The sequence below is a fragment of the Talpa occidentalis genome, unplaced genomic scaffold (genome assembly GCF_014898055.3).
Source record: "Talpa occidentalis isolate TD23 unplaced genomic scaffold, MPIMG_talOcc4v2.1 talOcc4.17, whole genome shotgun sequence".
Lineage (NCBI taxonomy): Eukaryota > Metazoa > Chordata > Mammalia > Eulipotyphla > Talpidae > Talpa > Talpa occidentalis.
The window spans coordinates 17816908-17832378 of NW_023601754.1; the positions used below are offsets into that span (position 1 = coordinate 17816908).

Below are 15471 nucleotides of genomic sequence, written 5' to 3' on the forward strand. Positions count from 1 at the left end.
GAAGTAGGGGTCAGCTTGCCAGGTCCCCAGAGGAGTCCAATCCATGCAGGTGATCAGTGGCATCAGGGGTGTCATGAGCAGATTGCTGGCTCAAGCCAAGGAAGAGTCACACAAGCCCAGTTGAACTGGGCACAACTGGAGACACTCGGTTAGCTGTGTCCCACAGCCTCGGTTCATAGAGGAGCCATCTCTTAGGCTCAACATGACAATGGAAAGGCAGCCATGCATCATGGCGCCAGCATAGTATGGGTGCTCAGGAGTGTGAGTCCATGTGACAGGGTCTTCCTTAGCTTTGTCCCTCACTACATCTCTGCTGAAATAGTGCCATATGCGTTTCCTCAGGCTGTGGAATCAAAAACTACCACAAACTTAGTGAAGCACAGACTTAATTCTCTGCTACTTCCAGAGGTCAGAAGTCCAAAATGGGTTTCATGGGCTTGAAATCCAGATGAGGGCAGATGGCTTCTTTCTGGAAACTCCAGGGGAGTGGCTGTTTCCTTGACTTTTTCAGCTTCTTCATCTCTTGACTCATGGCCCCACAACATATCAGTTTTTCTCCCCTCACTTTCTTCCCATCTATTGTCAAATCTCCCCATGTCTCCTTGTGAGTATATTTAAGGTCTCAGATAATCCAGGACAAGCTCACCATCTTAACCTCCTTATCTTTATTCCATCTACCAAGTCCCATATAGATGACATTCGCAGGGCCCAGGGATTAAGACTTGGTTATCTTTGGAGCTGTTACCCATCCCACCTAGCTCTTAAGACACTCAGTAAAGATTTGTAGAGTGAGCAAGTGAATATTATAAATGTTAGGTATTTCGTATTGTTAGCAGCATCATCTTGGCTCAAGCTGTTTGGGGAATTACCGCAGTCATGTATGTGGCCTCCTCCAGTCCTACTCAAACCACTGCTGATCCCCTGGACCCTAATTCAACATTGCACTTGCCTCCTCCGTTGCACCCAATCCTTTTCCCTTCATCATAAATGCTTCTTTCCCTCCGTAGCATTTTTTGCCTTCTCAGAGACTGTAAAATTTGCTACTTTATTATGGTCATTTGTTTTGTTTTGTTTTTTGCTATTTGTCCATTTTTATCACTGGAAGGTAAGCTCAAAAACTGCATTCGGGATGAGAATTTTTCTGGTTTAGTCCCAGATGCAACCTAGGAATCTGAAACAGTGCCTGGCACATGGGAGGGTCTCGATACGCTAGTGTTGAATGAATGTATGAACTGAATGGCCTCATCAGGTTTCTCTGAGTTGAGTGTCTGGTTCTTTATCTTCTGCAGCTGATCTTGGTTTTCATGACAGTGAAGGCTTCTCCTGTTGTGAAGCCAATCGAGTCTAAGTGACCTATGGGTTTTCCTGTTTATTGATCTCCACCCTGTTCCATGAATAAACTAGCAATTTTGATATCGGAAACACAGATAACCTCAATTCTCATCTCCACCAAGACTTGCAAAAGTCTGGGAGGGAAGTAGATGGTTGGTTTTAAATATTTATTGAAGGGTGAACTTTTTAGAATTCAGATGATTGCAGATTTGGGAGGGTAAGTTGTCCCTGGCTGACATTGCTGGGATTTGTTAAGCTAGGTTATACTGTTTCTACTAGTTTGCCTATGGGTAAGGAGTCATGGTTTCTGCAGTTGGCCAGACATAGCATGTTTACTGTAGATGTTCACTGAACCCCTCAGGGGACAGGATAGAGGTACTTCAGGGTGCCTAAGGGCTTCCTGAAACTACTTGTGAGTGGTGTGTGTTCTTAAGGAGAGTTGCATCCATAGCCTGTATCAGATTCTCAACAAAGTGAAGAGCTTCTACACTGCCCTAGCTGTGTGGATTGTGATTTTGTGACATACAGCTCAGATGAACAGGCTCTACACAGCTCAGAATGAAAAGGCAGTTTTTTTAAAGGTGTGTCCCCCCGCCCTTTTTCCTCATCACTATCTCTCCCCCACCAGCAAGCCCCCAACACCATTGTGTTAAAGATACTGAATCAAGTGCTGGCTCAAATGCCAAGTTAAACAGTCTCCTTTTTTGCTAGATTCTGGGGATTTCTGGAGTGCTCCGTGTTTCTCATAGGTAAAATTGCAATGGCTCGAGTTTCCTTAATTTTTGTGTTACAAGTGCTTCAAGGATTTATTTATTTATTTATTTATTTACTGTTGAGATTAACTTTTATTTTATTTTATTTTTTAAAAATAAATTTTATTTTTATATTCCCCATATAATTGCAACCCCTTATTTTGACCCTAATCCCTCCCCTCCCTGCCCCCCACCCTCCATAGAGTGTCTCTGGTTCAGTTTTTTGTTGATTTTGATTTTTACTTTCTTATAGTTATTCATTTTCCTGGTCCCTTATTTAAGTTTTCTAGATTCCTGCTATGAGTGAGACCATCCGGTATTTTTCTTTTTCTTTCTGGCTTATTTTGCTGAGCATGATCCCTTCCAGCGCCATCCATGTTGCTGCAAATTGCATGTGTTTATCTTTTTTGAATGCTGAGTAATATTCCATGGTGTATATGTACCACATCTTCTTGATCCAGTCATCTATTTTTGGGCGTTTGGGTTGTTTCCAAAGCTTAGCTATTGTAAACAATGCTGTTATAAACATAGGGGTGCAGGTGCTCTTTGGAATTGATGTTTCTGTGTCCTTTGGGTAAATACCTAGGAGTGGAATTGCTGGATCATATGGAAGTGCTTCAAGGATTTAAATGCTATAGAATAACAAAGTATTGATGACAAAAGGAATATGTGTGCTTTTTTTTTTTTTTTTGCTATGTGGCCATAGATTGACTTGTTCCCTACTCCATCCATCTATCCATCCACCCACCCATCCATCCACCTACTTATCCATCACCCACCCATCCATCCACTTATGTCTCCCCCTCCCTTCCATCCATCATCCCTTCATCATCCACCCATATATCCATCCACTTATCCAGCCACACATCCAACTATCCATTCAGTCATCCATCCCCAAAATATTAATTTCCCCACAACATAAAAGCCACTGTGATATATGCTACGTGACAAAAGCTTTATATAAAACACACATCCTCATAAAAATTATGAATAAACAGGTTCAGATGATCAGGCAACTCTCTCAAAATCACAAGCTAGAAAGTGATGGAGCACAGCCTGTCAAAATCTGTCTGATGTCAATAGCAGTGTTCATCATGATCATCATTGCCCACAGTCCTAAAGGCGGGGTGGGGGGGGCACCTAGCCTAGGAGGAAGACAGGGAAAGGACCTATTAAATATAGCACCCTAAAATCTGTGTTTACCTTAAAATGCATGCACACATTTTGTGTCCTCCATTTTATACCAAGGCTTATTTTAATATCAAAGAATGCCCCACCAGTCTTTAGGTACAAGTGATGATTTAAGAAGGGGCTGTACCCCAGTGCCACTCTCTGTTACAAATCCTACTATCAATGCCATATCAGATGTTTGCTTTTTAAGTTTGAGTCTTATTTCCTGGACTAGAAGCTACTGGATGGCAAATCTGAATCAGAGACCTCCTCTCTCCCTCCCAAAGCCTCACCCAGCACCAGCTTGAAATGAGAGCACAGCTAATTTGGCAAAACACATATTGCACTCTGCCTAACCAAGTCAGGGAGATGCAAGTGGATATGATCTCAAGATATTTACAGTTGAACTAGAGTGGCCAGTTTCCAAAATCTGCATGGGAAGGATCCTTCCTAAGACTCTTGGCACCATTCTACAAGCTTGGGAGTTCATGTTAGCAATAGAAGAAATGGTAGGTAATTAGACACCCAACAAAAACTTTCATTAAATAGGACAAATTTTGTGAAAAGTGACAACCTGTTTCTCTGGAAAGGCAGCATTGTGTCAATTAAAGAGCACACCTTGAAGTCACAAAGTACAAATTATAGATGTTGAAACCACCATTTCCCAAGAGGGGAAAATTGAGAGCACAGACACCTGCTCTAGATGCTATCTGTTTTGCCAGAAGGGTCTCAGTCTCTGTTTGCTTGCACTTTGAGGGTCACCTTCAGCACTTTAGCAGCCCACACAAACCCATGTCCGTTTCTGGTGAACTTGGTTAGGTCCTGGGTTTTTCTTTTTTTAAAGATTTATTTATTTATACAAGAACAGGGGTACAGGTCAGAGGCACAGGAGGGTGAGAAATGCACCAGAGACAGAGCAGGGAGCAGAACAGGCAGATGGACCAAAGACACTGCTGAGGGGAGCAGTGGGCGAGGCAGGAGAGGTCTGCCACGCCATGTGGGTTTCTCCCTGGCCGGCCGTGGTTTGAACCTGTGCTGCAGAGGCTGCAGACAGCTTCACAGCGTGGTGCTCAATCTGTTGTGCCACCAGGGAGGCCCGGTCCTGGGTTTTTTAGATTCAGTTCCATTCATCAGGTATTTACTAAGCATCCTGTGCCAGTGTAAGGGATGCCCTGAGAGGTGGATATGTGATGAAGGACTCACAGGCTTTTCCATGAATCAAACTAGCAGCTCCTTCATGAATGAGCTGAGGGTTGTGGACAGGGTTCCACCTCACTGAGCTTTGTTTCTTTTTAAACCAGAGTAGAGATCCTGATAGTTCTCTTGTAGGTTGAAAGACTTGTCTGGGTCATGGACATAAAACTCATGGCACAGAACTCCACAAATAGTACTGGTAGAAGTGGCAATGGTAGAAAGTTAAGGAAATGATCTCTGATTTCAACAAGCTCCTGCTTTAGTGAAAAGATGATGTTGACAGATGATGTCATTAGTGTGATGGGTATGATTTTTCTTCTCTCTCTTTTTATTGGTCATCAAATGATCCTTTATTGAAACATATTCCTCTGTGGTTCTTAACTAGCTGGGCATTCTATCGCACCACAGTTGATGTCATTAAGGCTGTCACTGACAACATTGCAGCCCACAGCTGAGCAGTCCCTAGGACCTCTTTCATGGTTCCAGAGAGTTCTCTAGCTAAAGATTAGTGCCACGTCTGTAGGGCAGTTTTGGCCATCTCATCAGAAGTACTATTTCCACCATGATTTATGTTTTTCTGTTCCTTTCTGGTGGTTCCATGAGGAGTAGATGATGAGGGCAGAGGCAGAAGTACAACCTCATTCTGAGCCGTCTGTTTTGAATGGTGAATTTCTTCCTTCCTTCTAATTTTTTATTGCCCTGGCAACGTCATTACCAACCATTTTTGGAGACTGATCCAAGGGGCCAATCCTAGGTGTTGGGTGGACATGGCACCAATTCCCCCATGGGTGCCTCTCAGGGATCTGACTTTGGTCTGGTTGGAGCGGAACTTAGGTGGCCTGGTGGAAGCAGCTGGTGTGGCTCAACCTGATTCTGGACAACCAAAGAAAGTTGCACCTTGGCCTTCTATGAGGTGAGATTTTACTCATCATTTTTTTTTAAGTGACTATTACTGAGCACTTACTGTGTCAACCATTGCGCTAAATAAATGTACCTGGATGATCTCATTCTGGAATAACGTAGGAATCACAGTTATCCCCCATGAGGACCCTGAAGTTTAGGCACCTTGATTCAAACACACGAAGCAGGAATGCTACAGACACAGAGTTTGAACCCAGAAATCTGTCTCCCAAGGTGAATTTCAAGGCAGAATCCATGAAGCAGGAAGAAGTCAAGAGGGGTTTCACAGAGGTGGTCCTGGGGAGAACAGTTTTTCAGGCACCAAAGTGTTGGGGGAGGGGGAAGGAATCCAGGTCAGAGGAAAAAGCAAGTACAAAGAACTATCAGAATGAAACAGCTTGTTCTGTTAGTAAGTCAAATGGTTGGTGTGGAGGGTTTGGTATGATGAGGGACAGATCACGAGACCCCTCAAATGCCAGGCACAGTAACCTGGACCTTTACCTGGAGAAAATGAGGGGCTAGGGAAGTGTGACAAAGACACCATCACATGCAGGGAATGTAATCTGACTGCCTGTGTTCAAAGAGGAAATGACCCTGGGTGGTATATTTCAATTACGAAGCCATGTTATGTTTTTCAACTGAATTACTTTCTAGATATTGTTTATATGCCAGTCTCACCCTTCACCCAGCTAGCCTACAACTTCCTTAAATATCAATTCTAATTGCTTTTTCTTCTTCCACAAGTGTTTGGCATATGGTAGGCGCCTTAAAATTCTGTTAAATGAATGAGTGATTAAAAGTATGAATAAGAAAGGGGGCTGAGCGGGTATGGGCACTGGTGGTCTGGTGGAGGGTGAGTAGAACACCTACACATATGGAAAAGCAAAAATGCAACCCTAAAGTTAAAATAAAAATTAAAAAATTAAATCAAGAATGAGTGAATTTCTGAATTTAATTTTGAACTGAATTTAAGAAAAATGCATGTACTTTTGGTGGCTCTTAGACCTCAGTGTGAAAGAGTAACAAAAAAGCTTCTAGAAGAAAGCATCATGATGGTAAAAGTGCTTGAACAGAACATGAAAAACACTTGCCAATGAAGAAATTTTGTAAACTGAACATCCTGAAAATGAATAATATCTGTTCAGCTAAGACCACTTAGAAAGTGAAAAGGCAAGCCACAGATTGGGAGAAATTTGTGTTTCCGGAGATAGGTAATAAGGAGCTCTTATCAATCAATTTGAAAATCTAATTTTTAAAAGGGAGGCAGAATTTGAATCAGCACTTAAAATAAATATATCCAGGTGATCAAAAAGCATATAGGAAGAAGCTTGACACCCTTGTTTACTAGCGAAATACAAATTTAAAAAGTGAGATCCCACTACACATTCCTCCCCACCATGAGTATTGTTAAGATTAACCACCCATTATTGGAGGCCACGAAGCAACTGGCACCCTCAGACAAGACTGTAAGGATATAATTTGGAACAACCATTTTGGTACAGTTTGGCAGTGTCTGCTAAAGCTGAAGATCGGCCCACCCCATGATCCAGGAATTGAACTCTTGGGCACATAGACAAGACAGTAAGTGCATAGATCCACCCCAAAATTTGTTCAAAATGTTCTTAAGAGCTTTATTGTAATAGTCCAAAAATGAAAAAATCCAAGTGTCCATCAAAAAGAAAATGGATAAATGGTGGTGTACACACAGAATGGTACTGTCACAGTGATAAAGAACTATTGCTACCAGCAACACAACAGAAGAATTTCAAAGACCTTGTATTGAGTGAAGGCAGCCAAATGTGAATGTTTGAGAACAAGGGGAAAAAATTAAAACAAACAATCAATAAAGAGAGAAGTCAGAACAGTGGTTTCCTCTGGGAGATACTGACTGGAAAGGGGCCTGAGGGAGCATTTTGGTAACTAGAAATGTTCTTTATCTTGACCTAGCTGTGGATTTCACAGGTATATCCATAGGGAAAGATCAGTGTACTTTACTCTTTGTAATATCTCAATAAAGATGTTTTTAAAAGGTAACAATATTAAAGTATTAGTTTCAAAATTTGCTGGTGAAAGAAGAGCTATGACATAGTCCAGAAAAACGTAAGAATGAATTTAAATATTAAAATAATAAAGGCATGGGAACGTGAAGTAAAAGGAGCATGGGATATTTAAAGAGCTGGAGTAAGAAATGAAAATGTCAAATGGAGTTAGAACATATGTTATGCTCACGTAAAGCCCAGCATGAATGTCAGAGAGAAATGAGAAGTGAGGAGAGGTTGTATCTGGTGTGGTCCTCACAACAGAAGGAAAAAGGCTACATTTTGACCTGAAAGTCGACTAGCAGCTAATAACTCCTGTGCTGGGCAAGGATGCCATTAAAATCCAGGATAATGGCTATGTGACTAATGATAATAAACATCTGGCCTTTATTGAGCACCTACTATGTGCCAGAACCTGTTGTTAGCACTTCACTAGTATCACCCCATTTAATCCTCACAACTGCTCTGTGAAGTTACTATGAGTGTCCCAATTTTACAGAGGAAAAACTAAAGTGGTGGAGTAACCCAATGATAGAATAAAGATACTCAGTGGAAGGCAGTAAGGAAATCCAATGAATTAAAGGACTTCAGACATTCACATATACTTAAACAGATCTAAGGTGCAGGCAAATACTTACAAGATATAAATTCTATATAATAAACCAGGTCATTGTATGTCCAGGACCATATTTGCTAGAATTTAGTGAAGGACAAAAATTGTTTATCTTTTATATGCCTTTGGGCATATAAATGGCATACAACACCCAAACTAAATTTAAAGGGTTCAAGTGAAAACTACTGTACCTTGAAGTTTCATGTTCTGGCTTTGGTTTGAAAGAAGTTATTGGGGCAACCTATACCCAGAGCTGTTACCTCCTGAGGTGTGAAAGTTTCATTTCACATTTTTTAAATCATTCTTGATAATCCACCTTCATTCTAATTTGTAGTGTCAGATTAGGCAGCAAGGAGTGAAAAGGCCCAGGAAGATTGTTTTCTTTCTTTCTTTCCTTTGTCTCTAAACACATATTGACTGAGCACATATTACATTCCATGCATTATTGTAGAGGCTGGGGATACAGTGATAAATAAAATAGGAAGTCCTGCCAGATCTCATGAAACTTATATAATAATCAGAGCAGACATATAACATGCAAATAAACATGTAATTTTTGATAGTGATTAACCCAGTGAAGAAAAATGAAGCAGGCTAAAAGGAGGCATTATAAAGGAAGGTGAGTAAAGGCCTTCCTCAGCAGCTGACATTTGAGCTCTTATCTCAGCATAAGGAAAGAGCAAGATACAAGAATGTGAGGAAAGAGACTTCTCGCCTGAGAACTCAGCTAGTACAAGACTCTGAAGTGGGCATATAGGCGAGACCTGTTCCAGGAAGAGCAGTTTGGAGACTATTGTGGAAGTTTGGGGTAGTGAACTGTGCTGGACTAGAGTGGTTTTGGTGGAGGGTGTGAGATGAAGCTGGAGTTAGAAGCCAGTTAAAAGCAGGAAGAGCTGCAGGATGTGCAGGGAAACTGGATGAAGGGCACGAGAAATAGAGGTGAAGAATAACCCCAAGTTTCTATCCTGGGGTAAATGAACAATGCTACCACTTATTTGGGGTAAGTAATTCTTTATGGAGAGAAAAATCTCAGTTCTCCCTACTTCCCAATGTTTATTCAGTTAGCAGATATTTATTGAGCACCTACTGTGTCGGGGGCTGTGCTAGGTGCTAGGGAGCACAGCATGGATTTGAACAGGAACAGTCATTATCTTTGTTTCAACTTAATTTGCTTAAGAGTTTCCAAGACACTTCTCTGAATATTGTATAAATACACAAAATCAACTCTCAAGAGTTGATTCTCTGACTTACTGAATACTGAAATGTTCTCTGACTTAGCAGTTTGGAAGAGCTTAAATTTTCGGAAAGGAGTTATATATAGATTTGGACAAATGACAGATTTACCCAATAAAGTATTTGAAGACTGCCTTCAGATATATCAGATGAGACTGTCTCAACCAAATTAATGTGTATGAAGAGGCAATTTGGTGTAATGGAAAAGCTTACAAGACTAGAAAGCAGAAGCTCTGCGCCTGTCAATTCTGCCGAGTAGGTCACATGTATGACCTTGGCGTAGTCACTCATCTTTTTTTGTTCTTCAATAAAATGAATCTGTTGGATCTGATGTCTTCTAAAGAGCCTCTAAACATTATTTTTTTCCTTTGTGTTATTTCTTTTACTGGATTTTCATTCCTCTTTCTAACATGTAGTAAAAAATAAAACTCCAAAGTGATTCTTCTCTTTTTCAGAGGACCCATTTCTTTTTTTTTTTTTTTAAAGATTTATTTATTTATACAAGCACTGGGTACAGTCAGAAATGCGGGAGGGTGAGAGACTTCACCTGAGCCACAGCGGGGAGCAGAACAGGCAGAGTGACAAAGTACACTGCTGAGGGGAGCAGCAGGTGGCAGGAGAGGTCTGCGCGCCACGTGGGACCCTCGCCGGGGTCCGGGGATCGAACGGGCGCAGCAGAGGCTGCGGGCAGCTTCGCAGCCCAGTGCTCAACCGCTGAGCCACCGGGGAGGCCTGGACCCATTTCTTAAGGCAAAAAAAAAACTGGGCTTTTTTTTTTTTTGTAAATGGAAATTGCCATCTTGGATTTTTTTTTTTCTGCTTTAAAAAAAAAAGTGATCAGAAAAAGCAGTGTTCACCGTGAGTGTATCAGCAACATGCGTTGTATCCCAAGGGCTTAACAAATATTTGTTGAGTGAATGACTACTGTTACTATCTTATGAACATCTTACTCCCTTCTCCCTGCAATTCCTTTCCCTGGGGGTTGTGTAGCCTCTAAACCCAAAGAGGTTAGTTGTGGTCACCAGACAGAAACTACCAAGAGAACGTGGGCTCTCTTTGATGACATGTTTCACAACAGCTGATGTTTGCTAGCTATGGAATGTGGGGAAACAATAGCATCAAATATATCATTCTGATGGCCACAAATAATAGCAAGGGTGGCTTAGTTTGAGCAATATCAAGAAAGGCCACAAAACAGTCTATGGCTCAGCCAGGAGTGGTTCCTGCAAAGGAAGGGAAGGTAGGTTGTTTCTATGCTCCCATGCACACACCTTCCCCCCCACACTGGGGTATCATCCTTTTCACAGCTCCATAATGAGTTTTCCTAGGTACCTGAGTTCAACTTAGCATTTTTTCTTAAGAACCTAGTATCCTTTTGATTGGTAAGTCCCTTCTCAGTAAATTAAGGTGGTTTTCTGATCACCTCTAGAAATGAATGAATGTCAAATCTGGTCTGCAGACACATGCTGCATTTTTTTTTTCCCCAAATGGAATGAGTTGCTCAAATCTCATTGTGCTGAGATCGCTTACAATGTCTCCTCCAAGAACCACAAAGCCCTTGTGGGAAGAGGAACACAACTGGACATCTGAGTCACCAGCCCCATCGCCAGGCTGTAGAGCGAAGAGAACAAATAGCCAGCTTGTATGCATGTGTCAATAAAACCATGAAACTGCCTTCTGGCATTTCCACCATTTAAAAAAAAAAAAAATGGAATGAGCTGCTAATATTTGAAAAATTGGGATATTTGATTTAACACTGAACCTGAATTTTCAGATTGTTGAAAATCATTAGGTTTGGTACCACTGGGCCCTTATTCTATGGAGGTCAGCAGGGCAGCCTTCGGCTCCTTTTAATCAGCTCTTTTAATCCTACCCACCCCTGTTGTGACACCCTGTCTACTTTGCTCATTTACCCAAGTTGCTACCTTTGACCTAACTCATTCTGTAAAATCATTCAGGGGGCATCCAGTGAGCACCAAGTACTGTGTGAACCCCTGGGAATTCAAGTGCACACAAATACAGCACAATTCCTACCCTGCAGGAACTTGCAAACCTACAGGGAACAGGCTTACAAACCAGCTAATTATAAAGCAGAGAGCTAAGTGCACGACAGAACACATGCAACATGGCCTAGCGTCTGGCTACTACTGGGAGAAGCCAGTTGTAGGTTCCCTGAAGGTCATGACTGAACTGGGTTTTGAAGGATGAATAAGAGTCGGTGGGCATTATCACAAACATAAGGGTGGTATGGGAAGTATATATAAATTTAAGGGCTCCATTGTTAGCTGACCACTACACAGGTGACCCTCTCTCAACCAGCAGCTCCCTTTCCCTTGACTGACGTTGGTCTGTATACAACTCTCTGCCCAGGTCCTCCTAATCCTTCCTTCTGTCAAAACACGAGAGAAGATTCAACTCTACCAGGAAGAACCTGCCTGACTAATCCCTACTCACCTCCAGTTACTTCAGTGACGGCAACACTCCCATTCTGGGATAACTGGTTACTTGAGGGTGATTCTGTTATTTGAGCTCTTTGTTTTGTTTTAGAACCTCTGAACACATCAGCATTCCAAGCAATTATCAAACATCAATACTATATAGTGAATGCTTGCTGTCTTATATGTCAGTTTAGACCCCAACAATAACCCAGTTGAGAGAGAAAACAAGTACAAGTGAATTAAAAACAAAGAATATTATTCAGAAGTATTTATTAAGTGCCTGGTCGTTACAATGTTTTTAATCTCTCCATCCATCCAACATTCATTAAGCACTAGAAGGGCCAAGCATGGTGCTTAGCACCTGGAAATTAAGACATACTAAAATAAACAAGTCAGCAGGTGACATGGATAAGTAAATCTTTTACAGTATGTTTACTCTAGAGCAATGTTCAAAGAATAGTGACAATTTGGAGAAGAGAGTACTGAATGCTCCCAGGGACACTGGGCAGGCATCATGGAGAAGATAAGCTCAAACTGGTTATCTTGTTTGTTCATTTTTAAGATATTTTACAACACATATTAGCACAAATCTCCATTGACCTATATAATCCAGTTTCAACCATTAGTAACATATAGCCATTCTTGATTCTTCAGTGCCACACACACATCCCCCCATCCCTTCATTTTGTTTTGAAGTTCATCCTACACATTTTTATCATCTCATCCATAAATACTGTGTTTCAAGAAGGAAATGGAAAGATCAGGACCTTCCACCAGTAACACTCTTTTCCCCACCTATTCTTCTGCCAGTGAGTCTGCCAGCATTATATATTCTGATTCCTGCTAGTGACTTCAAAGCCTTCGCTGGTTCGGGGTAAAGACCCAAGACTTTATTGGAGCCTTTGAGTTGACTGAAGATTGAAATGATTCAGAGAAAACCCCAACCTGCCTTATGTACAACGCTGACCACATTCTTTTGGCCCTTGTTTCTCATAAAATTGCTAGTCCTTTAGAACATCTGTGCAAAATGCAGCGATATCCCACATTAGCATGTGCCCTTGCAACCTGCAGGAAAACCTCAAGATAGCATGGGGCCAAGCTGAGCCACCTTGCTTCCTGTTACAGGTTGATCTTCACTAGGTTGGAAGCCTAGCTGCATCTGAGCTATACCTTCCACCCCTGTTTCTTACCTCTTTGTGAAAGTTGCCAAAATCCAAGCATTAACTGAACCTGGAACATTATCCTGGATTTCCTCTCCCCCACAATTCTGTCTCTTCTTTTAAGCTATCCGCTACTGCTCACCTCCCTCATCACCCTTCCACCCAGGCCACCATTACCTTCCCTGCATTACTGTAATATCCAAGAATCTTTCTGTCTTTAATATCGTCCCTCCCATCCACCCTACTACGCCCCTCCACGCACTCCACGCCGCAGCTGAGTGAGCTTTATAGCCCCCTTGCTTGAAACCCTTTTAAGGTTCCTAACACCAGCAGATCAACACCAATTTCTTTGTCACAGCCAAGGAGGCCCTGCAAAATTTAAGGCTTTCCACTTCCTCTTTCAGCTTCATCTGCTACCTCTTCTCTCCAGCCCTCAACCAAAACGCTCTATTCAGAGCCTGCTTTCTCGGGTTTCTGTGCCCTTACCTGGTAAACCCCTTCTCCCTCGTAAATAACGCAAGGTACAACCACCACTGCGCCCTTGCAGATGCGCGCTACCTTACACACGTCCCCAACCATGCCAACAAGTCATCATCTACATTTTGCAGATGGAAACACTGAAGATGGGCACCTTACCCACCGCCACAGGGCTAACCAGTGGAAAAGCCGAGGCTCGGGGCTCCAGAGTCCCAGCCATCCTGCCTGCAGACCCCTCGGTTGCAGCAGCGATCACGCCCCACGGCGACAGAGCCGGGTTGAGCCAAGGCGAAGCGCCGGGAGCGGAAGAGCGCGGGCGGCGCGGAGAAATGACGCAACGCCGCGACTCCTTAAAGGCGCCGGCCACTCGCGCCGCGTTGGCGCAGGCGCGTGACGGGCCAACCCCTCGCCTCACAGCGCCGAGAGCTTGGCCCGGCGGGCGCGCACGCGGGCAGTGCAGACGGGGCGCGCGCCGGACGCAGGCTGTCCCCCGGGTCTGTCAGAGCCGCGTCGGGCGTGGGAGGGTCCTCCGACCAGCGGGCGCCGCGATGGCTGAGGGCAGCGCGGTCTCCGACCCTCAGCACGCCGCGCGCCTCCTGCGAGCGCTCAGCTCTTTCCGCGAGGAGTCCCGCTTCTGCGACGCGCACCTGGTGCTCGACGGTGAGGAGATCCCGGTGCAGAAGAACATCCTGGCCGCCGCCAGCCCGTACATCAGGTGAGCAGGGGGCCGCGGCGGGCCGCGCCGGGCCGGGTCGCGCTGCTGGGAGCCCGGGGGCGGGGCCGGCGGGGTGTGTCCCCGGAGCCCCTGGGTCTCTCCACTCCCCAGGCCCGGGGGCACCTCAGGCGCTACGGCTCGGCGCTCTCCACTCCCCGCCCTGGCGGATACCCGGGTCGGGCCCCGGCTGCCGGCGCCTCCGGGACAGCCTCTGTGGCTTCGGCCACCCCCCCCCAGGCCGCGCCCCTACCCCCACCAGCCCCTCTTCCTGAGTTGACCTCAGACCCGGGCCGCAGGTCCCCGGCGCTGTCTACCCTGGTTCCCCCCCGCCCGGCGCCCGCCTGGGCCTTAGAGTCCCGCAGGCCGCCCGACGCCTGCCTGGGGCAGCCCGGGATCCACACCCGGGAAGAGCCGCCCCGTCGCCAGGGCCCAGCCCGCGGGTCAGGGTTGAAGTTTGCCGGAGGTTCGCTTCCAAATCAAGGCGCCGTGGGCCGGGCCTGGCCCTTGAGCGCGCCCAGGAAGCGCCGCTCCCGCGGAGAACCCAAACAAACACTGCTTTCGGCGGGTGTGGGCACAGGTAAAACCTTACTGGAGCCTCCCCTGAGGACGGGCGAGCCGAAATTATTCTTAGCAGACGTGACTTTTCGACTTCTTTGGGGAACTTCGTTGAAAGGAAGGACTGTGCATTGCATACACGTTATGAATTTTTCAAAAGCTTGCTGTAGTTCTTGGGATGTGGTTACATCTCGAGAATCATGAGGTTTTAGCGCTTTAGAAAGCGTTTCAGAATTTGAGTTAAAGCAACGCTTAACCTGATTTGCCAGCTCAACTAACCAGGTTAATTGAAGGTTGGTAAGATTGCTTATACAAGTGTATCAGATCTGGCAGGGGGTTCTTACTTTTTCTAATAGCAGCAGTTTTCTCGCAAACTGGGTTACTATTTTAATAATAGAAAACAGTGCTAAAAGCTATGGAAACTGCCCAGTAAGCTGCTTATATATAGACTGATAGTAGGGAACATCACGAAAATTGACATATCAGAAAAAGCAAAATAATGTGTATTGTATTCTTAGTGCTTTGTCCTAGCAGAACTCTGCACACAAACTACCTTTTAACCTTTGTGTTAGGTGACATTGAGCTAACTCAGAAGCTGTTCAAGTGCTTATAACTTCTGGCCTTTTTTTTTTTTTTTTTTTTTTTTTTTTTTTGCCCATTTGACCTCTTTGTGAATTTAAAGGGACCCAGGTTGAGTGTGAGGGGAGGGGGGATGTCTGTGGAATTTAGATTGACAGTATGACAGCTTAAGACTGGCAGTTCAGAGGTATGAGCCATCAATACCAATTTGGAATCTATAGGCCAGCATCTTCCCTGTATCCAAAGTATCCCCTGTTTGGGGAAATCGCTTAGGAAAACTACTTTAGTTGCATTGTTAATAGTTTTTCAAGCTG

The 15471-nt window shown here is 44.1% G+C and overlaps 1 protein-coding gene across 4 annotated transcripts in view; it reads left to right on the forward strand.

Moving 5' to 3' along the window:
• Positions 1 to 13840: 13840 nt before the first annotated feature.
• The window catches only part of GAN (gigaxonin), a 59832-nt gene continuing 58201 nt past the window's right edge, over positions 13841 to 15471 (forward strand). For all 4 annotated transcript variants that reach the window (XM_037516218.2, XM_037516220.2, XM_037516219.2 and 1 more), the window contains exon 1: positions 13841 to 14023. In XM_037516218.2, the coding sequence (XP_037372115.1) occupies positions 13857 to 14023 (167 nt within the window). In that variant the 5' untranslated portion in view covers positions 13841 to 13856. The remainder of the gene's footprint in view (positions 14024 to 15471) is intronic.